Source organism: Sturnira hondurensis, unplaced genomic scaffold (genome assembly GCF_014824575.4).
Source record: "Sturnira hondurensis isolate 20B ecotype Veracruz unplaced genomic scaffold, ASM1482457v3 Scaffold0004152, whole genome shotgun sequence".
NCBI lineage: Eukaryota > Metazoa > Chordata > Mammalia > Chiroptera > Phyllostomidae > Sturnira > Sturnira hondurensis.
This window is the reverse complement of record NW_028076783.1, coordinates 3,540,230-3,563,262: the sequence shown is the minus strand read 5'-3', so window position 1 is coordinate 3,563,262 and position 23,033 is coordinate 3,540,230. Positions and strand designations below refer to the sequence as shown.

At 53.1% G+C, this 23,033-nt stretch overlaps 1 protein-coding gene across 1 annotated transcript in view; it reads left to right on the top strand.

Annotated features, from left to right (window-relative positions):
* The window catches only part of GALNT10 (polypeptide N-acetylgalactosaminyltransferase 10), a 179,735-nt gene that overhangs the window by 143,811 nt on the left and 12,891 nt on the right, over positions 1–23,033 (top strand). The window contains exons 5-7 of the mRNA XM_037044841.1: positions 2,576–2,761; positions 5,642–5,825; positions 11,499–11,616. Coding sequence (XP_036900736.1) covers positions 2,576–2,761; positions 5,642–5,825; positions 11,499–11,616 — 488 coding nt within the window. The remainder of the gene's footprint in view (positions 1–2,575; positions 2,762–5,641; positions 5,826–11,498; positions 11,617–23,033) is intronic.

Sequence of the window (23,033 nt, the reverse complement as noted above, 5' to 3'; positions counted from 1 at the left end):
AGCTTGATGCTATTTTATTGCAGAATAGCATCCTATTATATGGCCATACTATTGTACATTTTGTTTATCCATTCATCATTTGATGGACATTTGGATGATTTTCAGTTTTTTGCTACTCTGCATGTTGCTGCTGCGAACATGAGTGTGCAAGTTTTAGTGGGGGCACGTGTTTTCATTTTTCTTGGGATGTACCTAGGAGGGGAATTGCTGGGTTGTGAATGTGTTGAACTGTGTAGAAAACTACCAGACTGTTTTCTAAAGTGGTTGCACCATTTTACATTCCCAGCAACAATATATGAAGATTCTTGTTTCCCCAAATCCTTGTCAACACTTGTCTGACTCTCTGATTGTCTCAGCCCTGGTGGATGTGAAATAGCATGGTATCCCACTGCAGTTTGGGTTTGCATTTCTCTGGTGTCTAATGATGGTAAGCATTTTTTCACATGCTTATTGGCCATTTATATCCTTTTTCCATTTTTTTCTTTGGGTTAAAATGTACATAACATTAACCATGTTCAAATATAAAATTAATTGGCACTTAGAATGTTTGCAGTGCTGTGTCACCATTCCCACTATCTAATTTCAAAATATTTTTATCATCCCAAAAGGAAACCCCACATGCAGCAAGTAGGCACTCCCCATTTGCCTGGCCCCAGCCCCTGCCAATCACTCAACTGCTTGCTGTCCTTATGGAGTACCTATTCTGGAATTTCTTACAGATGGAATCATGCAGTTTGCAACCTTTTGTGTCTGGCTTCTTTTTCTTAGTATAATGTTTTTGAGGTTTATCCATGGTGTAACACGTATCACTTCTTTATTCCTTTTTATGGCTGAATAATAGTCCATTGTGTGGACGTATTCTGTATTTGTTTATACATTCGTGAGGCATTGGAAACTTGGGTTATTTTCACCACCTGGATATTGTGAATAGTGTTTCCATAAACATTCAGGTATAAATAATCAAAAGATTATTTTAGCTATCCTGAATTTGTTCATCCCTTGCGTTTTCATACATTTTAGGATCAGCTGTCAATTATCAATTTCTGCAAAGGTATCAGCTGTGGTTTTAATCACAGAGCTGTAGATCAGTATGGGGGGTATTATTACCATCTTAACAATATTAAGTCATCCAATCCAAGAGCATGAACTATCAGTCCGTTTATTTATTTTGGTCTTTAATTTCTTTCAACAATGTTTTATAGTTTTCTAAGTATACAATTTTAACTTTTTTGGTTAAATTGTAAAAGGTATTTTTACCATTTTTAATTGCATTTTCCAATTGGTTTTTATTTGCTAGTATATAGAAATAGAATTGATTTGAAAATGTTGGCCCATATCCTGAAGCCAAATTAAGTTTACCTACCTATTAGTTCTAGTTTTTGTAGATTCCTCAGGATTTTCTATGTGAACAATCATGTCATTTACAGTTAAAGACATTACTACCTTTTTCTTCCCAAGCATTATGCCTTCTATTTCTTTGTCTTACCAATTGTACCAGCAAGGAATTCTCATACCATATTGACTAGAAACGATGAGAAAGCATATATTTTAAATACAATGTAAAGTATAGTTTTTTGTAGTCACACTAGAGTTTTCATAAAGGGCTCAAACTCTGAAAGTAAAAGAGCCTTTTTAGTAGAAAGGGCATTTAGTAGAAAGAGACTGTTTTTCAGGTTTATTTAGTAGAAAGAGACTTTTTTCAGTTTTATTCTAAACAACTTTTCACGTATGGGGTAGAAGTGCATCTGATATTAGAATAAGTAAAAAGAGGAATTTGTTGTCACATGTAATAAGGACATGTAGAAATCTATCTGCATCGTGCATAGGGGGAATCTGAGAGATCAGAATGTCATCAGGGTGCTGCCTCTCTTCATCTCTTGACTATCGTTTTGCACATTGGCTTTGGGCTCACAGGTGTCCCCAGTACCTCTTACCACCTCATTTTGCCAAAGATGTCACCAGCAGCTCCAGACGTATGGCCAACAGTAACTAACTCTAGCAAAAATAAAGGACTTCGTTTTGGGTTTGGGTTTTTTTTTTTTTTCCAGTGGTTCTGAAAAAACCTCTCAGAGTTTATTATTTGAGCAGATCAGGCCACTTGGCCATCCACTGGACCAATCACTGAGGCCAAGGGACAGTAATGTCCTGATTGGTCAGGCCTAAGCTCCATGCTCCTCCCCCTTGGAACCAGGATGGAGCCAGCCCCACCCAAGTCTGATGAGCTCAGAAGGAGAGGAGCAGTTTCCCAAAGAAAAGTCAGAGTATCATTACCAGAAAACAAGGGAGTGGGCCCCAGCCAGGCCTAAACCACAGCTGCTCACAGAAGATCTCTGCATCCCCGGTCTGGTGCGGTCACTGGACCTCTTTAAGCTTCATTTTCCCCATTTGCAGAACACGGGTGGCAGGCCCTGCTCTCCCTGGCCCTATCTGGAAGGTGCAGTGAGGCCATGCAGCAGAAAGCTGTGTCTAAACTCTGTGGTGCAGGTCATGTGTAACAGGCAGGAGGCCACGAGCATGGGTACTAAGCAGCTCTTCTTACCTGTCGTCCATCTGTCCCCTTCTGTCTCCCTCCCAGAGCACCTGAAAAAGCCACTTGAAGACTACATGGCCCATTTCCCCAGCGTGAGGATTCTCCGAACCAAGAAACGGGAAGGGCTGATACGGACCCGGATGCTAGGGGCCTCAGCAGCAATCGGGGATGTCATCACATTCTTGGACTCACACTGTGAAGCCAATGTCAATTGGCTCCCTCCCTTGCTTGGTAAGAGAGCCTCCCAAGGCAAGGTAGGCGGCCTGGAATGAGCCAGTCACCACCAGCCCCAGCCTTCTTCAGGGAGTCACCCACAACTGTTCCCTGCCCTCCTGAGATACATCCAGCACAATGCCACGTGCCACGAGAGGCGCGGAAGTTCAGAGTGCTCAGAGAGACCTTAAAAACCCATTCAGTCCTGTCCCTTCATTTTACCAAGATGGAAGCTGAAACTCAGAGAGCGGGCTAGTGGCTGCCCCAAGTCATATAGCGCATTAGTTGATAGCGGCATGATTGCTTCCCCAGACAGCCAACTTTCTGCGTACTGTTAAGTGCCATACTATGGAGCAACATCATCCTATCAACTTAGAACAATTACCGTTTGCTGCACTGCTACTGTGAGCCAGGAAGGTTGCAAGCATTTTCACTAATTCTTACAAAACTATGCCAGGTCAAAAAGTACCCCCTTTTTATAGTAGAAGACACTGAAGTGCAGAGGTATGGAGTGACTCACTTATTCCCTTGGGCCATCAGTGGCATCGTCGCCATCTGTCTGGCTCCGAAGTCTCTCACGATTCCTCATGGCCTCCCTGAAGTCACTTCCTCTCAGGAGTTACTGGCAGCCCTCAGGACAGGGCCGTAGACGGAGGGCAGCTCGCTCCAGGAGTCGTTCACCTTAGCCCTGACGACAGCTGGAGACACAAGAATTGGATGCTGCTGTCCCATAGCTGGGTGGAGAGCCGGGCCCAAACCCTGGAGAATTGAGCTGTGATAAAGGCAGTGAGCTGGTGTGGACAGTTTGACATTGAAGAGAAAGTGTCCCATTGAGACTGGCTGTCAGGCGAGGAACAGTGGTAGAGACAGATTGGAGAAGAGTTCCTCCGTTGAAAAGGGAACCCCTCAGAAGTAGGTGGGGGTGCTTTCCATAACAGAATGCTGAGGGAACAAAGAGGACTGAGGTTTAGGGCGAACTTGCACGTGCTTCAGAATCACCTGAAAGACTGTAACACACAGGGTACCGGGCCCTGCTCCAGTTTCTGATTCTGGAGGTCCAGGCTGGGGCCTGAGAAGCTGTGTTTCTAACCAGCTCCCGGCTGATGCCAGTGCTGCTGGTCCAGGGGCCACACTTCGAGGAGCACCGGCTAGGCCACCATCCAGAGGTGAGGACAGAAAGCAAAATCCACACAGTCAGATGGGTGAGCCCAGAAGCTGTGCTCCAACACAGATCAGCGCAGAACCTCAGTGTGCCGCTGCCCCCCGAGGTCCAGGACCCCACGGGGTTAGGGAAAGGATAAAGCCAAGATGTGTGCATCCACCTCTCGCTACTGAAAAAGAACAAAAAAGAAAAAAAGGCTCACCATAAATAGGCTGATTTATAGTCCTGAAGGAACAACCCATTTGTTGGGTCATTCAGTGGCTCATAAAGAGAATGGAGTGGTGGGGCCGGAAGCGGAGCGGGGCGTCTGAATAGCCCTGAGCTCTTTCTGTGGAAATATGTGAGGGTAATTTTCATAATCTGCAGGCATACTTGGAAGAAGCATTCCCCCTCTTTTTTTTCCTTTTTGCAATAGAAATGGGAACCAGGGATGTAGATTTAAAAGTCTGCCCTGCTAATGTGATTAGCAGACAGAGCACATTACAGTGTTTGTCTCTGAAACCATTAACACCTCCGTACACAGCTCCTTCTGCCTTCTCTCGAGAGCAAGCGTTGCTGAGTGAGTAGGATTCAGCCCAAGGACAACCACTGTCAATGATCATTTCCTCCATCGTCGTCGTCATCATCATCATCATCATCATCATCATCATCCTGGCTCTGCTAGTCTCCTAGCTTTTCAGGCCACATCCCCATTTGAATTTGATGGTAATGTGGTAGAACAGACAGGCCAGGCGTTACCATCCACAGCCTGCAAATGAGAAAACTGAGGGGCAGAGAGAATGAGGGAGAGGCTCAGCCGTCCAGTGCCTGCCCCTGAGCTTCTTTGAGCAATCCTGGGCACGGAGGATGTCAGGGGTGCTGATCACGTGCGTGCTAAGCCTCTTGGCCCCACTCAGCCTCCAGAGCCCCCGTGAGATAGGTGCTGCCTTCCTCCACTTGGTCAGCCAGGAAACCGAGATCGGAGGCAGCAGATAACTTTCTCCAAGGTTACACTGCTTGTAGGCGACAAAACCAGGGTTCGAACCTGGACGCGCTGTCCCCAGAGGAGCACAGCGCTGAATGCTGCCTCTCTGATGCAGCCCTCAGCCTCATCTCTCTCACAGTCGGCCAGCACCCTGCAGGGCACTCTGCCCTCCGCCCATACCTGCCCTGGAATCGAAGTCCCCTGAATGGGCGTGAATAATTAGGAAGGGAGGCCCTTCTCTAGCTCTTTCCCTGGAGAAGTTCTTCTGCTTCATTAACTCCCAGGGGGCCTGTCACAAGTCTGATCCACCTCCACCCCCAGAGACTCTGATTCAGTGAGCTGGGGCCAAGGGTGGTTAAACAGTGCAGCTGCCAACTAACTCTGACCCTACCAGGCTCCCCATTCCAGGTCTTGAACTTGACTCCTGGCCCAAAGCTGCTAGGCATCCCAGCACAGCCCACTTGCTCCTCATGGCACATCACTTGCCCTAACAGATCATTGACAACCCCAGAGGAGAATGCTGGGGCTTAGAGACATCAGTTATGTAGCTGGTGCAGGGTCCCTGTCTCAGGCATCAAGACTAGGATAGGGGCCCTGGTCCATCTTGCTTATTAAAGCCTGTGTCTTTCCTTCCTCTCCAGGATTCTCAAGCTCAGGTGTTCAGAGAAATCACCCAGGAAACATGTTAAAATGCACATAAGCTGCAGAACAGGTTGTGCACTTAGCTGCCCCCCAGGCTGCCTCCCTAATGGGCATATCTTGGCTTCTTCAGACCGCATCGCTCGAAACCGCAAGACCATCGTGTGCCCGATGATTGATGTGATTGACCACGACGACTTCCGGTATGAGACCCAGGCCGGGGATGCCATGCGGGGCGCCTTTGACTGGGAGATGTACTATAAGCGGATCCCCATCCCTCCAGAACTGCAGAAGGCCGACCCCAGTGACCCATTTGAGTAAGTACGAGAGACCCAGGCTGGTCCCAGTGGCTCACCCAGTCACCTTTCCCCGATACACATAACTCAGTCACCACCTCCCCCAAATGTCCAGTGCAGAGGGGCCAGGGCAGATGTCCCCAGCCAGAAGCACAGACTGTCCCATCTTGTTGCAGAGCCTCAACTCATGGACCGCCAAGCTAGTCACCTCTTCCCTGCCCACCTCTGTGCAGTTTGCCACAGTTGCCAGCCAGGGCTCAGCAGAGTTGCTCATGCTCCCTCCCTTAAACCTGCACCAGGTTGTAATCACCATCATCACCATCATCACCATCACTTACAAACACTTTCTAAGTGCCAGGCATTGCCTGCTGAGCGCATCACAATCTGATCATCTTTAACCCTCTCGGTTGTTATTCAAATTATTTTTATTTTTTATTTTTCCTTTAAAGATTTTATTTCTAGAGAAAGGGGAATGGTGGGAGAAAGGGAGGGAGAGAAACAACAATGTGTGGTTGCCTCTTGCATGCCCCCTACTGGGGGCCTTGGCCCACAACCCAGGCATGTGCTCTGACTTGGAATCAAACTCGTAACCCTTTGGTTCGCAAGCCAGCACTCAATTCACTGAGCCACACCAGCTAGGGCTTAAATTATTATCCATGTTTTCCAATGCGGACACTAAGGTTCCAAGAGGTTTAGCAGCTTCTCCTGGGTCACATAGTGATGGCGTGGCAAAGGCCAGATACATGTGTAGGTCTGTCTGCCCCAGGAGCCAAGTTTTCCATCATTTTGTTACACCCTTGTGGAAATGCTAGGGAAGCAACAGCATGCCCCACGGGGACAGTTTGGGGGGTGTGGAATGGGCTCCCAGCATCTTGAATGTGGAAGCTAGAAGGAACCTATAGGCTGTGGACTCCAAGCCCTCTCAGGGGAGGAGTGCGAGGCCCCCCAGCATGCACAGCGAGTGAGCAGCTGAGCCAGAAACAGAGCCCAGTCCCTCTCCGGTACTTGCAGCTCTGGAAGGGGCCTCTCCTTGCACTGCGGGCCCACTGTCCTGCAGCTGCCACCTGAGCCACACCGCCTCTCCTGCTGGAGACGTGGAGGAGATCTTTGGGTACAGAGCCAAAGTCCAGGCTCCCGCTGGATTAGTTTCCCAACTGCTGCAGCAATAAATCACCACGAACTCCCCGGCTTCCAAAAGAAAGCCACAGATTTATTCTTTTAAGGTCCTGGAGGTCCAAAGCCTGCAGTGATTCTTGCTGGCCTAAAATCACAGTGTCAGCAGGGCTGCATTCCCTCTGGATGCCCCAGAGGAGAGTCCATTTCCTTGCTCTTTCCAGCGTCTGGAGGCTGCTCACATTCTTTGGCTCACAGCCCCTCCTTCATCCTTAAACCAGCAAGCAGCACAGGAGCTCCAAGCCTCCCAGCCTTTCCCTCTCCGTGCCCCCTTCCTCCCCACCCCTTATCACTCTGTCCCTCCCCCAACTCTCTCTCCCTCTCTCTCTCCACGCCCTTCCCTCTCTCCTTATCTTCTGCTTCCATCGTCACCTCTCCTTCTCTGATTCTGCCTCCTGCTTTCACTTATAAGGACCCTGGTGATTACGTTGGCCCTCCAGGTACTCTCCCATCTCCAGGCCCTTCGTCACATTTGGAAAGTCCCTTTGCTGTGTAAGGTAACATACTCACAGGTTCCAGGAATTAGGACGTTGACTTCTTGCAGGGAGTGTTGCTCTGTCCACCACTCCCAGTGAACCCCAGCTTCTGAGTGCCCCCACCCTCCCCACCTCAGAAAGTGGGCTGTTGGGAGCTGAGCTGTCTTCATGGGTGCACTGCACACCCAAGGTTCCTGAAGGGGCCCATGATGTGGTGGGCCCCGGTGTAGGCTCAGAGGTGGGCTTTCTAGAAGAAATGGAAGGTGGCCGGGGTGATGGAGCAGCGTGAGCCCAGAGTAGAGGGCATGAGTGGAGCCCCATGCCTCAGTAGGTCAGATGTTTGTTCTCCTCCCGCCCCCCCGTGTCCTCCACAGGGTCCCACACCGCTGCGTGAGCCCTTCCTCGCACTTGTCCAAGAGGACGCGTAGTGGAGGCTGAGGTCAGAATGGGCTGCCCAGAAAACGGGGTTTTCAAGGCAACCAGAACCCCCTATATGGTCTGACCCTGTACCATTAGCTGATCCACGGGCGCTATGACTTGAAAGGCACACATGGTGCATCCGGTCCCTATCCTCCTCGTGGCAGGGTGAGGAAGGGCATGTTCAGGTGTCCAGCTGGTTAGCGGCAGAGGCCCAGCCAGCTTCCTCCGGGGCCTCGTTCCCGCATTTGGGTGTTGCGGGGGTTGGCCCGGCCCCAGCGCCGCTGCACTCACTCCTGGGTACCCCTGGCACTGGCATTGCGCGGGGCGTTCATTAAAAAACGAAACAAACCCACCTGCGTCACCCCCAGACCAATGACGCCAGAGTCGGGGTGAGATACGGACATCGCTGTTTTTTGAAGGTCCCAGGTGACACTGATGTGTGGCCAAGGCAGAGAGCCACTGAGGGCCTTCCCGTCCTTGGTGTCTCTGATGCAGTCCAGAAGTCTCTCTCCTGTCACTTGGACAAAACCAAGGGGAGGACACAGGAGAATCCTGGTCATTTTCTGCATGCTTCCCCACAGTGCCAGCAAACGGGCAATCTGTAGGCACAGCACGTGTGACGATGTTTGAAAAACTTGGGCTTTGGTGGCAGACCTTGGTCTGAATCACACAGCTCATCCACTTACTACGTGCCCTTGAGCAGAGTGTGTGGCATTTCTGAATTTCAAGTTCCTCCATCTGAGAAGGGGGCTAGTAAGAGGGCGTTTTGAGAGCTGGAGGCAATGTCAGTAAGGTGAGTGGCCCGCACCGGCACTCAGACTTGTTAGTGTTAGTGCGGAATGCGGCAGGAAACAGACCTGACTGGAGGAGAGCCTCCCTCTGGGGTCAGAGCCTCAAGTATCCAAAACCCCTTAAGGCCAACAGCCAACCTGTTGTGCGGCAGCTCCTCAGCCCCTGCTCCCGGCCTCCGCGCCGGCGATTTTCTGTGCAGAGGCCTGGGCTTGCTTTCTCCTGAAGCACAGAGTCAGAAACACGCTGCCTCTCCGAGCAGTGGCTGTAAGGCTCCAGCAAGAAAACCCAAACCCCACAACCTTGAGAAGACAAAGGAGAGTCGATGCCGTTGACTCCTCGTTCTCTCACAGTCCTGGGTACTTTGGGAAACGTCCTAGCGAGTGAGCGAGGAAGTGTCACTGTAGGCCCGTTGTGCAGAGGGAAGCAGGGCTCAGAGAGGTTCGCTCAGCACTGTCCAGCAGGAGTATAGTGCAAGTCACATGGGCTTTTAAATTTCCGAGCAGCCATGTGAAAAAGCTAAAGAGAAGCAAAACAGAGACAGACTCGTGGGTGGAGGACTCAGAGGTGGAGAGCAGGATGACAGCTCTGGGGCGGGGGGAGGTGAGGTGGGGGATGGAGCGAAAAGGAAACAGGACTCGTGAACACGGACAACAGTGTGGTGATTGCAGGGGAAGAGGGTTAAATGGTAATGGGAAAATACAATAAAAATTATAAATAAATAAAAGACTAAATAAAATATTGTTTATTTTTTAATGTTTTATTTGTTTATTTTTAGAGAGAGGAGAAGGGAAGGAGAAAGAGTGGGAGAGAAACATCAATGTGTGGTCGCCTCCCACGTGACCCCACTGGGGACCCGGCCCGCAACCCGGGCATGTGCCCCGACTGGGAACTGAACCAGTGACCCCCTGCCTCACAGGCCCACACTCAATTCACTGAGCCACACCAGCCAGGGCTAAAATATTTTTTAAAAACCTAAAGAGAAGCAGGTAAAATTCATTTTGGTAATATATTTTAGCTGACCCAGGACATCGAAAACATTCTCATTTTAGTATGTAACCAACACTTTGAAATTACTGAGACCCTGTCTGTGCCTTCCCATCCTGAGCCCCACACTGCTGGCGCATCCGGTCCCTCCAGATGTGCACCTGTGGCTGCTTGTGGCAGGCAGCACGGGGCTGGTGGCTCAACCCTTCATCGCAGGTCACTGCAGGTTAGGGAGAGTCGGGGTCACAGGGCTCCCATTTCTGATCCCCTACCCTTTTATTTGTCACCTGCTTCTGGATCGCTCCTCCCTGTCAGGAGGCAGTGGACCGTGGCTGTGACAGGTGCGGACCATGGCATAGATGTGAGGTTTCCATCCTGGCTGGCGGCTGTGAGCCCTTGAGCAAGTTGCCTGTCTGTGCCCTGGCTTCTGCATGCGTAACATGGGGTGGTTCTGGTGAGGCATACATAACTCATGAGGTCAGCGTGAGGGATGAAGTCATTTCATGAATAATAATTAATTCAGTACAGCCCCTGGGGTATTCAATCCCTCAGTAAATAGTCAGCGGATCCCCTTTTAAAGGAGTCCCCTCTGGTGCTGTGAGGGCTCATCTGCTATAGGAAGATCGGAGTGCGCGTGGGTTAACTAAGTTCCTTTTAAATCAGTCTGCTCACTGTAAGCTTGCAGTTCCGGGGCCCAGAGGGGACGTGGAGGGTGCAGCTGGCAAGCCTTTTGGTTTGAAGGTTTGGGGGTGCCAGTGGAGCCAGACAAACACGCAGCTGTTCTGCCGGCCCCTCCCAGGAGCCAGTCCCAAGGGAGGCACCACGGGAGACTGGGGCAGGTCCCAGCCAGTGTCCCCATGGGCCTGGCATGATGCCATGCTGGCTGCCTGCGCCATCCCCGTGGCACCCCAAAATGTATTATCTCTGGGCTTTCCTCCTGTTTTCTCCGGAGTCCCCTCCCCCAAGTTCTCACTTACCCAGACCCCACCCCCTTTGGGCCTCCTTCCTTGACTCTTCCCCCAGCCTCCCTCTTCGCCCCCCAAACCAAGAGGCAGACAGTTCCCCCTTTCCTGTTTCTGTAGTGCCATCTGCACCACCTGAGGCCCTTATTACACCCCACCTGTCTTCTGGGGCCTTCCATCCTGAGGTAGCTGCCCTGCCACATGGCATCCCCTGAAGTCCCTGCCCAGCTCTAATTAGCTCCACCTCCCTCCCACCTCTGCGTCCCAGCTGGCACTCGCGAGGACGTTGAGGAGAGACTCAACTGGTGCCATTCATCTTAGCCCAGTGTAACTGAAAGACCGGACTGTGGCAGCTCTCAGCTCTCAGCAGAACAACTGCCTGTGCTGTACTGACTCAGAATCCTCAGAGGAGTGTGTCTGAAACACAGGTTCCTAGGCTCCACCCCGCCGAGTGTTGTGCAGGGCCAGGGCAGGGCCTGGGGAGCCGTGGGTTTCCTACCTCTGAGACATCCTGCAGCCGGGGCCGGCCTGGGAGGACCTGAGTCAGACCCGGGAACTAGTGGGAGGACCGGAGAGAGAAACATGATGCAGCTACGAGGCCCACGGGAGGAAGTACTGCGATTTCATTTCACAGCTGTTCTTTAGTGTTAACACACAGAGGAACTGGGGTCCACTTGGTTAAAATGTGGCATTTATGAAGGGAAGGGTAGGTGAGGAGGAAACAAGCTTGGGGCCTCACTCGGAGGGCCTTGGACTCCCTGCCGACGTATGGGCTGTGTGTCCTGGGCAGCAAGGAGCGTACCCCAGGGGACCGGTGGTGTCGGGGTGCCCTCAGAGCCCATGGCCATCAGGTCCCCATTTCACACCACACTCTTCTTCCCTGACAGGTCTCCCGTGATGGCCGGTGGGCTCTTTGCCGTGGATCGGAAGTGGTTCTGGGAGCTGGGCGGGTACGACCCAGGCCTGGAGATCTGGGGAGGCGAGCAGTATGAAATTTCATTCAAGGTGAGCCAGCCCTCCGGAAGCCCCCTTGGACCCTGTCCCAGCAGGCTGCCTGCTGGTGCCAGTCTGAGCCTGGAAAGACTTGGGCACCTGAGGCAAAGAAGTCATGTTCTCCCTTTATTTGTGGGGCCGTGGGTTCATCTCAGGTGGAGGACGGGTCCCTCTGAGGGGAAGGTTAGCCTGTCCTATGCCCTTGTGGTCAGTAGGGGATTCATTCTCACATCCCTGCTCACGAGGGCTGACCAGCGGCACTGTTACTGGGCCAAGCCTTGTGAATACACAACTCTGAATCAGGCATCATTTTTAATGCCAAGGACCATTGTCACACACAGCAATGAAGACATCAGGGCCAGCATCAGATTGCCTAAGTCAAATGCTGGCCCTGCCACTTCCTACCAGCCATGTGATCTTGGACGAGAACCTCACCCCACTGACCTTCACATTCTGCTTCCATAAAACGGGTTTAATGGTGCTGTAACCCTCACAGGGATGTTGAGAGGATCCCATGAGACCAAGCTTGTTAGAGGCTTCTCAGTAGGTGTCTTAAAAGGTCACGTTCATTATCATCGTCGGCAGTGATTGTGCAGTTCAGAACTGAGGATCATAAACTCTTTATTCACAGTGGTGATGTGTCTGTTCCCCCTCCAGAGTTCTGAAGTCGTCTCCCGACAGGAGACCAGCCCCTAAATAAAACCAATGTTAATATCCAGGGGTGACACTCAAAACATTTAACAACTCAGATGACATGAGCGCCGACTAGTCAGAGCAGGTGCCGGCTGTAAGCAGCTGTGCGTCCATGCTGATGCGCCACAGCTGGGCTTCCCACAGGCCCCTGTGCCAAGCCCTGCTCGCGTGTTGGCAAATGCAGTCCTCGCCCCAACCCTAGTAGGGGTGTACCATTATCACACCCATTGCACAGGGAGGCAAGTGGGGCTCTGACCCAGGGCCCACATAGGTGGAAGTCACAGAGAGCCCAGGTCTGCCTGACCGCAGGGCCTGGGCTCCGACCTGCCAGGTTCTGTAGGCCCCTGGGGGAGGGGGGAGCTCAGAGCAGAGCACTTGAGAAAAAGTAGCCTGAGAAATTGGCTGTAGTCTCCTACCTTGTCTTCTCAATTTTTGCCTCCTCCTGGTGTTGCTCTGAATTTACTGGAGTATTCTGCAGCCTCTCAGTGAAGTGAGTTAGCAACGATCTAAGTCAGAAAGAGCAGATAGGTTTCCTCGCCCAGCCACGCCGATCCATTGGCAGGGGCTGCCCCGGCCCATCAGAGCAAGAGTGGTGATTGATCAGCGGTGTCTGCCGTGGGAGCAGGCTTAGTGAGTGATGGCATCGATGTCATTTACATAGTGCCCCTCGCCCCTGCCATCTAGCTTTCCAAGTGGCACATCCTTATGGGTATAGTGAAACCAACGAGGAGTCAGAAGACTTCTAACTTCATAGTTCCTCGATCATCAGCTAAACAAAGTGACGTATGAAGCTTGCTGCCAGTTTGTTTCCAGAATCGGGCACATCTGTGTTGACTCCTCACCAGAACGCAAACCTCATTAGGGTAGGGGTCTGCGTGGGTTTCGCTTACTGCTATAGCCCAGGTACCAGAAGGACTGTCTGACACAGAGAAGAAACTTAATGATTCTTTGTTGGTTTAATACTCAGAGCAAGTGTGTGGCTGGCCAGAGCCAGCCTCTTTGGTCAAGGAGTCCACCTTTCAAACCCACCCTTTGTGGAGAATACAAAGGAGAAAGATCGAATGGAGAGAGATTTGCACAGAGCAGTTCCTAGACCCAAAGTGGCTTCATTCTGTGTATTTTTAAAGACCCATCTAGCAAGGCTCATCGGGCAGTTACAGCACTACAAATGGCATTTTTCTCCACACAGTTTATTTACAAAGAACTCCGTAATGAAGCCATTTTGGAAGCCTCTCCTCTGGGAGGGGGAGCCAGGCTGGTTCCAGTTTCCGTTTGATCCCATTGTCCTTCACTCTCGAGGGGAAAGAGGAGAGTGTGATGAGGAGGCTCCTGGTCTGAAAGGGAGACGTGTCTCCCTCAGCTGTCTCCCTCCTGGCTTTGAGAACGTGCGTCCCCAGAGCCCCTAGCAGCCCATCTGCCGGTGCATTGTCTCCGAGGCCCCCGTGGACAGCCTGTCACCGTGCTGAGGGGACAGGACAGCTCACTCATTTGCTGGCAACGCCCCTCTGAAATGCCAGGTGTTCTAGTTCAGCCGGAGCGGGGTGTTCACGAAGAGCCAGATTCCCTCCGATTCATCTTTGCTGAGATCCCTTTTCTTCTTGGTAATGGAGAAAAGAGACTGGTCTGAAAAGCTGAGTGTGTTTTCAGAAATTAAGATAAATTGATACGTGCCATCAGCACCAATGGATTAATAATGTGGCTCCAATTTCAGGCTCAGCCATCTCTCCTGTCCTAAAAAGATGTCCTAAAGGCTCTGAAATTTCTAGAAGAGTCATTGACCCTTTCCCCCTCTTTCTCATTCTCATTCTCTTTCTCTCCCTCTCTCCCTCCCTCCCTCTCTCTCTCTCTCTCTCTCTCTGCCAGCAGAGATTTTCTTTCCAAAGAGCACTGTCAAAGTTCTGCTTGGCGGTTAGAATCTCCCCAGTTATGGGGGGCAGATAAATGTCGAACTCCACAGCCTGGCTGACACCTAAGTCTATGAGCTGACCCCTGCGCATCTCTCCACCCTCCCCCTTGTCCTCTTATCCTACTGCCTCAGTCTGGACTCTGGTACAGGCGACCAAAATCCTGATCAGCCTGATTTAAGCGAAAAGTCGGAACTGATTGGCCCACACAACTGAAGTTCCAGGATAGACCCTCCAGGCCCAGCTGGGTCCAGGAGCTATCTCGTCTCAGTCTGTCTCCGTCTCTCTCAGCCCCTGGCTCTGCTTTCCTGTGGGCTGGCTTCCTGCTCAGGCAGGCTTTCTCTCTGTGGCAATACCCAGCAGCCCACTAGAGAGTTTTGCCCTCCTGTCATTCCTATGCAACTCCCCATCACTGGCCTGCTTGTCCCTTGCCTGTCCCTGGGCAGTATTCTCTTTGGTCAGCCACAGTCACATGCCCATCCCGGAAGCAGGAAGATGGGCACAGGCTGGCTCCACAGAGGAAGGTCTAGTCACTGTATGCAGAAGGGGGAAAGGCTGTGGAGCCAGGCAAACCACGGATGTCCACCTCCCCTGCCACACAGGCCTGCTCACAAGCCACAGGCCCATCTTTGGAGGCGCACACTGTCTACTGTTTCCGAAATGCCTTTCCTTCCACACTCATCCTTCTGGGCACAGCTCATATCTATGGCCTCTGCTCAGCCTTAGCTGTGCTGATTAGAGGCCAGCCCAGCCTCACTCTCAACATGGCTTCAGATACCTCGGGCTGCTGACAGGACCCAGGGGTTGGCCTTCTTCCCCACTGGACTCTGAACTCCCTAGAGGCAGGGAGTGGGTCTTGTCCCATCTTTACACCCCAGTGTCTCACCCATAATAGGTGTCTTAAATAACCAACTGTTAGTGGAATTCATTCCTATCTGGTAGAACTTCCCTCCCCCTGCTCTTCCCAGACTTACATCACCACCTTGGGTAGCGGTGGAGTGTTGGGAAAGGGACTCCGTGAGAAGGCAGGACCCTGGCTCCTCATCTCTGCTCTCCATCCGCCTGAGGACCCTGGACCCATTGCCTGACCTCTCGGGCCCTCACATCCCAGATGGCCTGACATATTTTTTCTTCCTTCCCCATGAGACAGAATTAAATAGATGCCATGGAGGGAGTATTTCAACTTACACAGGTGTGAGGATAGTTTGGATTAGAGGTGGCAGCAGCAGGGAGCAGAACGGGGACTACACAGGGTCTCCTGGAGGCCAGGCCAGAAAAGCTTCAACTCCAAGATCCGGGGGAGAGGAAGTATCCCAGGACACCTGGCCCAGCCGGCGTGAGAAAGATGTGCGCTGTGGGGTGATCTGAGTGGGTATCTCTTTTGTTACTGGCAGTTGGGCCAAATCTGTCACATTTCACAGCAAGCACGTCCTTTGACCCAAAACTCCATGCCCCAGAGTTTATCTGAGAGACAGCGCACAGATGAACAAAGATACAGATAGGTGCTGTGTACAGAAGCGTTATTTACAACCGGGGAAGACTGCAGGTGACCCAAATGTCCATCCTTGGAGGACACATAACAGGCACCTCCCACCCACAGAACAGTGTGCAGCCAGTGACTTGTGACGGTTCCACTTTCACTTTAAGATAGCACAAGAGCAATAAGCATTCAGTAGAAACTGTACATCAGGGTTTTGCAGTTTGGTCTTTTCCCGGGCTGGTGATGCGCTGTGCAACAGTCCTCCGTGATGCTGGGCAGGGGCAGCCGCACCTCCCCTTTAGGCAGGCACGCGATCACAAGGGCAAACATCTGGTACTCTGTGTGTGCTCACTGTGTTAGACAGCTGTGTCCAAGTGCAGGCAAATGCACTGTTCTGGGCGCATTACGGTGGGCCAGAACGAGCTGGGATGCGTGGCATACCAGTTTCTGTAGCGCTGAGTGCGTTCATCATAAGTATGTATCGCTCCTATGGTCAAAAAAAGGTAAGATTTTTTTTAACTTAAGAAGAAGGAAAAAATGCGGGTCTTTCAGCTCTCTGGGCCCATCCCTCTCCATGTGTATCCCAACACTTCAGGCCATTTGCAAGTTCAGGGCTAAGATTCCCCACAGGGCAGGCCTACGGAGAAGGGAGTCCAGGGAGAGACAGCCCCATGGGGGCACCTCTGCCCCCAGGGTGGGCTCTGGGAGACAGAGGTGTGGGCTCTTGGGCGATGAGGATGGTCTGAGGGTCCCATGGGGCAGGCTGGTGAGAGCAAGGTAGTGGTGGAAAGCCACGCGAGGGGACAAGTGAGAGCCATCCTACAGGGTAGACTTAGAGGCCTCGAGGGAGTGGGGTTTGCATTGTTTGACGCGGATGGTCTTACCAAAAGCCGAACAAGTCCCAGGGTGTCTGGACAGATTTTTTTAAAGAACAGAAACTCTCAGATTCTTTTCTTTATAAAACTCACTGCACCCTCAGGAGGATGCAGTGAAAAATCAAGCGTGTGAAAAAGATAGGGTGCACCCCAGAATCTGGTCAAAGATGACACCGAGACCTGATGCCCTGAGTGGTCAGGGGACTAGGCCAGGGTCCCTCAGCCAGCAGGGGGCAGAGCCAGGGCTAAGTTCCAGATGTCCTGACTCTAAGGCCATGCTCACCTGGTGGGAGGGTGGAGAAAAGGTGGCCCAGCCTGGAGGCCATTGCTACATGTAAGACCTGGAAGTCAGGACCAGCCCCAAGAGGGGTTGAGTTGCCTCACATGGGGAGAAATTACTTCTGAAGGCCAGCTCAAGGGGCATAGGGCAGTCCAGGGCCCTCGTCCAAGCACCTGCACAGCCGGGCCTCCCCTCCCTTTCACGGCTTCTCCCAGACCCTGGGACTCGAGCCAGCTGCAGCTTTGCTGCCGGGAACCTGGTGCGCCCCCTGCGCTGGGTTATCAGAGGATGCTGGGAACATCTCTGCTGCAGGCGGCGTTTTCCTCTCTGCCACATGCGCCCGGACTTTCCGAGAGCCATCTGCCTGGAACAGGGAAGGCATTCTGCTCGTGACTCTCAACGAGCCATTTGAAATTCCATGAGCATCTCTGGGAGCCTGCCTGTCCCACGTTCCTCCAGGAAGGTGGTGCCATGGCCCCCCCTAACCAGCACACACCTTTCTTTCTGGTCTCCATCTTTTGTCACTAAAAATGACAGGAATAACTTCTTCAGGGATTCGTTGTAAGAACTAAATGGGAGAAAACATTTATTTGGCCTGGAGCCAGGCAGAGAGGAGGCGCTCAGCAAGTGGGAGCCGCCCTCATCAGAGCCCTCCTGTTAGGAGGCACAGCACAGGGTGACGCCCATGCGCTCCATAACCAAGTCACCTGGGTTTCGGTGAAGGTTTCCTCAGCTAGTTGCTGTGTGTCCTTGGGAGAGAGGCCTAACTCTCTGGACTTGATTTCTTCATCTGTGAAATGGGCATGGAGTAGCCCTTGGTTCACAGTGTGGGTGTGAGCGCGTTAGTCAGACTGCGTTAAAACCGTAGCTGGGGGCCTGGTATACCATAAACGACCACTGAGTGGCAGCTGCCTGTGTTGGTGGTGCGGTTGATGTGCTCGGGCTGTGGGTTGCAGGAAGCAGGAAGGGAAAGAGCTTTGAGGCTGGCCAGACCGGGGCCAGAGGCCTTGGTGCCAGGCCCGGCTCTGGAACAAACTGGGAGAGAGCTGGGACAGCTCACCTGCCCTTTCTGCTGACCCTTCCTCTCATCTACAAGGGCACTAATAACCCCAAACTCTGGGGGGTGCTGAGAGCCACAGTGTGACCTGGCAGGCACCGGTTGTCAAAGTGGGGCCCCTAGCTCAGCCGTATCAACGGCCCCTGGGAACCTGTTAGAAACACACATTCTCAGGCCTCACCACAGACCTGCTGAGCCAGACACTCCAGGGGTGGGGCCCAGTGGTCTTCCTTCCAACAAGCTCTGCGGAGATTCTGATGCTCGTCCAAGGTCGGAAGTCACAGCTGCAATGAATAGGTGGGGCCCTGCACAGAGAGGGTGCTCGGTTTGGGTGTTGAAGGGCAGAGAAAGTGGGAGGGTGGTCAGCAGGTCCCAACACCTTTACCCAGCTTTCGAGACTGTGATGTGGGGCCATCGGGTCCACACTTGGCAGCTGTGTTTATTCCACTTCTCCCAGCAGGGTTTTAGAGCAAGGCTGGCCAGTGACTAGGCCATGTGTGAGCGAGTAAGTGAGTGAACGAATGAGTGAATGAATGGACTGCATCACTTATGCAAAGAAAAGCACGTGTGCCCGACAGCAGGAGAGTGAGTGGCGGCAGCTGGTTTGCAGCGTCAGCCACACGTGGAGTCCAGGTGTGTGACCGGAACGGGCAGCTGAGGGCTTTGGTTGCGAGCCAAGGGTGACCCTTTGTTTTGCAGGCAATACAAGGGCTGACGGGTCCTTGTGGAAGACCCTGATAGGGTCAGGACCAGGCTTTAGAAAGATTAGACCAGGGCATCGCAGTCTCCCTAGCGACCTCAGACCTGCCTGGGTCTGGAGACCCAGCCCCGTCCCACCCCGGGCTTTGCCATCTGAGCTCAGGAACCTCGGGGACGGCACTTCCCCTCTCTGGACCTCTGGCTCTAATGCCATTCTTTCTCTCCTGAGGGGAAAGGCGTGGCATGCACATTGTGCCCCCACCAGTAGTGACAGCCACCGTGAACCCCAGGCACATTGCTCCCAGTTCTCCCGAATTACCTCCTTGCGGTCTCATCACGGCCCTAGGAGGTGGGCACAGCAATTCGTCCTGCCTTACAGATGAGCAAACTGAGGCTTTCAGACTCACAAAAACTGCTTAGGAGCTTGGCTTAGACCCCAGTTCTGTCCAACTCTGGAACTGATCCTTAGCACACAGACAACACAGACTAATCAGTGGCGATTATTGTTGAATTATTTCCCCAACGTGCAACTGAATAGGGTTTGAACTCCTTAGGGGTCCTCAGCCAAGATGCCAACAGCAGAAGACAGGGCCGGCTGCCATCTCCTCCCCAGTGGGATGGCCGTGTCCTTCCTGGTGGGTTTCCAGGCAGCCGCGCCCTGACAGAGGGGCGTTCCTCCCCCGCCCCTGCCCGCTCTGGCTTTCCTCCCCGGACCGCCCTCCCTACCCCTCTCTCCGGGCCCCATTGTGTCTTCCCGATGCACAGCACCACTCGTCTCTTCCCTCCTCAGTTTAGGAGATAAGAGCAAGTAATTGTCTTTTATAGACACTGTAATGAAGCCTGTCATCACACAAAAGAAGTTTGCTAATAAAATAAATCAAAGCAGCAATGAAAATGAATAGGGAGCAAGCTTTTACAATTAGATTTGCACTTGTCTAGTGGCATGGCGCTCCCAGAGAGAGGCTGCTCCTGGGGGAGGCGCCCGTACCCAGCGGACAGGCCGTGGGGAAACCCCTTGGGGTGAACCCGAAAGGCTGCGGAGCAGGCAGGGGCCTGGGGTGGGGTGGCGGGGACGGGGCTGCATGGCGGGGCAGAACCCTGACAGCGGAGAGGGGCTGCAACAACGTCATCTCAGTGGCCTGTAGTTGCCTCCATCCAAATAAGATGGGGCCCAACCAGCACTGCGACTCCCCCTTCAGCCACCAGTGGGACTCTCGTGCCGGCGTGTTGCCTGGGCAGAACAGAACACTGGGGCGCCTGGCTCCCAAGGGTGCCCTGTGACTCTGCCCATCTCCCATCTGGCCCTGTCATTCTTCTGGTCAGTGGCAGAGTCTGCCACCAATTCCATTAGAGAAACCACTTCCCCTCTCTGAGCCTCAGTTTCTCCGTTTGGGAAATTGGGCCATAAGAGAAAATCCATGATGGTGCCAGGTCAAAGGGCAAGCGCCAGATGAGGAGAGGGCGGCCCCCCAGGTGAATGCTTGCACGAGGCCCCACAGCTGCAGAGGCAGTGTTGGGACTGGAGAGTGGTGCGTGCTCGTCACCCCTGTGCTGTGGCGTTTGTGGGTCTGAGTGGCTGCTGCCTCGGCTGCGAAGGAACGGGGAGGGCCCTGAAGGCACACGGGTAGGTGGCCTGGAATCCAGGACCAGCTATGACCAGCTCCCCAGCCCAGGGTGAATCGGGACACTGTTCTTTGCCTCCAGCTCTTATCCTGTCCCCACCCCCCCCACCCCAGACCTGGGATCCTGCCTGTTACCAGTGGCCACCTTGGGGGTGTTGACTGCTAAGGTGCCTTTTGAGTGGCAGAGGGAGTTCTGACGGGCTGGGAATGCCTCGCACTGGGCCCCGCCCGGGCTGCTCAGGTGTTCCCAGAGGACTCGGGAGTTGGCAACTGCTTTAGCTGAACAGGTGTGTCTGTCCCTTTAAAGGCAGTTCCCATTCTGAGTCTGCCGTCAATGCATCCTGTCCAGGACAGGGCAGCCAGGACTCCTCGGGGCTCTGGACATCTCTCCCAGCAGCAGATCAAGGTCACCCTAGTCCCTTGGGAACCTTCAGGCTGATGGCAGCATGGTCAGCGCCAAAGAAACACGAGGTCACAGCAGAGAAGAGGGTGTGGAAGTTGATCACGTGTCTGCATTACAGAATGTTCCTTGCCAGGCAGAGCTGGACACGTAGCCTGGTTAGCTAATGTGCGTTTAATATGGAGCTGCGCGAGCGGGCCGCCAGCCCGGCCAACTGCCCAGGAGCCGTCCAAACCTAGAGCAGGGTAAGGTGTCCCCCACCTGCTGGACGTGCTCCACCTCCCAGAAGACGGGGGCAGCCCAGCGGTGTCCTGGGCGATACCCGCCAGACGAAAGCATCGCTGCCACATCAGTCACTCTGTGTGAAAGAAGAGTTATTGTTATGGGATCCTGGCGCCTGATCAATATCTCCCGCTTTGAAAATAAACTTCTTGGCTTGGCCTTGACATTAATCTACCATCAGGAGCCCATTATCCCAAGACCAATGTTCTGTTCTATTGACTTGCTCGATTTTTTTTCTCCCCCAGGATCAGAATAGAATTGCATTTCTCCAGGCAGCACTTTCACTAATTGCAGCCCCACACACCCAGACCCCCTTGCAGAAAGCCCGGGACAGAGGACATCTAGGATGGCATGGGGAGAGTGGCTGGCAGGGCGTGACGGGGGACTAAGAGCCCTCAGGCGCATGAGGTAGAAAGAGGAGTGAGGGACCCTTCTAGAGCCCAGGACTTAATCAAGACGGTAACCGCATCCCCAGGCCCGTCGAGCGGTTCAAGCTGGAAAGGCTCTTTGGCACAGAATCGGCGGCACTGGTGTCCCCACGCCTACCCCTCATTCCACAAATGAGGACCTAGGGCAACAGCATTGTTCATAATGTCCCAAACCCAGCTGTGTCCCACCATCGCCACAGCTGGGACCCTCGCAGGGCCAGGAGTTACTGTTATGGGGTCCAGCCTTCCCTCCGTGAAGCCTGCTGCCTGCTGGCCGTCCCTCGCACAGGCAGGCAGTCACCTTGGTGAAACTGAAATTGGATGATGTCATCTCCTTCACTGAGGACTTTCAGCACAGACTCCCTATTTGGCCCTGCACGACCCTTGTGATTGTCCCCACTCACCTCTCTGGCCTCCCCTCCCATGGCTTCTCCCTCTGCTCCAGGCTTCTGGCTCACATTCTTTACTGATTATGCCAGGGCCCTACCTCAGGGCCTTTGAACCTGCTCTTCCCTTCCCCTGCTGTCTCACCGCTCAGATGGTTATATTACTTTTACTTCTCATCAGGAAGGACTTGCCCCAGCCATTCCCTGCTGGAGGGGGCTTTCCCTGACAGATGTGGGTGGCAGCAGCCCACACCCCCCCACAGTGAGCCTATCCCGGGACCTCACTGTGGCTGCCTTGTAGCACATGTCACCATCTGAAACCGTCCCCCAAAACATAGCTTTTTAGAATAGTAGTAAACAGTTATTATTGCAAAGTCTGTGGGTCAGGGGCTTGGCAGCTTAGCAGGTTGGATCTGCCTGGGTCTGTCTTAAAGTCCAGTCCACATGTCGGCCAGGGCTGCAGTCGGCTTGGCTGCGGTGGGGGCCTCAGCTTCTAAGCTGGCTCACTCACGTGGCTGGCAAGTTAGCACAGTTAGCAGGAGGTCTTAGCTCCCCCTGGCCTGGACCTCTCCGCAGGGCTGCTCGAGTGCCCCAAAGCAGTGATCCCCAGGAGTAAGGTGGGAACCTGTCATTTCTGCAGCATCCTGTTGGTTACCCAGGTCAGTCCTCGGGTGACCCATTTGGGAGGGAACAAGCAAGGGTGCAAATACCAGGAGGCGAGGACCCCAGGGAGGACATCTTCAAGGCTGCACCGCCCCCCCTCTGTGAGAGCTGGAGGCCCTGGCTGACTTCTTCACCGCTCTGTGTGCTGGGCCCAGTGTTTGGCACGTAGCAGATAGTCCATAAACATGGCAAATGTATGCGGGAACCGCTGTGGCACAGAACACCACTGTGTCTGTGCCATGCCTTCTGCTAAGCACTTTCCATGCAGTATCTCACCCCCAGGCCCACCTCCCTGAATCCTTTGCAGGTGAGGGAACTGAGCCTCAGAGGAGCTAGTACCTTGACCAAAGTCACAAAGTGCTGAAGTGGCTGAGGCAGGATTTGAACCCAGGATTGTCAAGGAGGGTCCGTGCAGGCTGGGCCCCTGAGTGGGTGAGAGTCAGCGCTGATTGTACAGTGCTTTTTAAGGACTCTCGGATGCTGTCAAAGCAGCCAAACTCAGGAGCTCTTTGTAAGGCCAAGTGTGGCGGGAGACTCCAGGAGAAGCATCAGGTCCCTCCCTGCCATGGTCCCCAGCCACACGGCTTGGCGAGCCAGACTGCAGAGAAGTCACTGCTTGGGAGGACCCAGCACGAGGAGGCACCTCCAGAGTCTAATGCC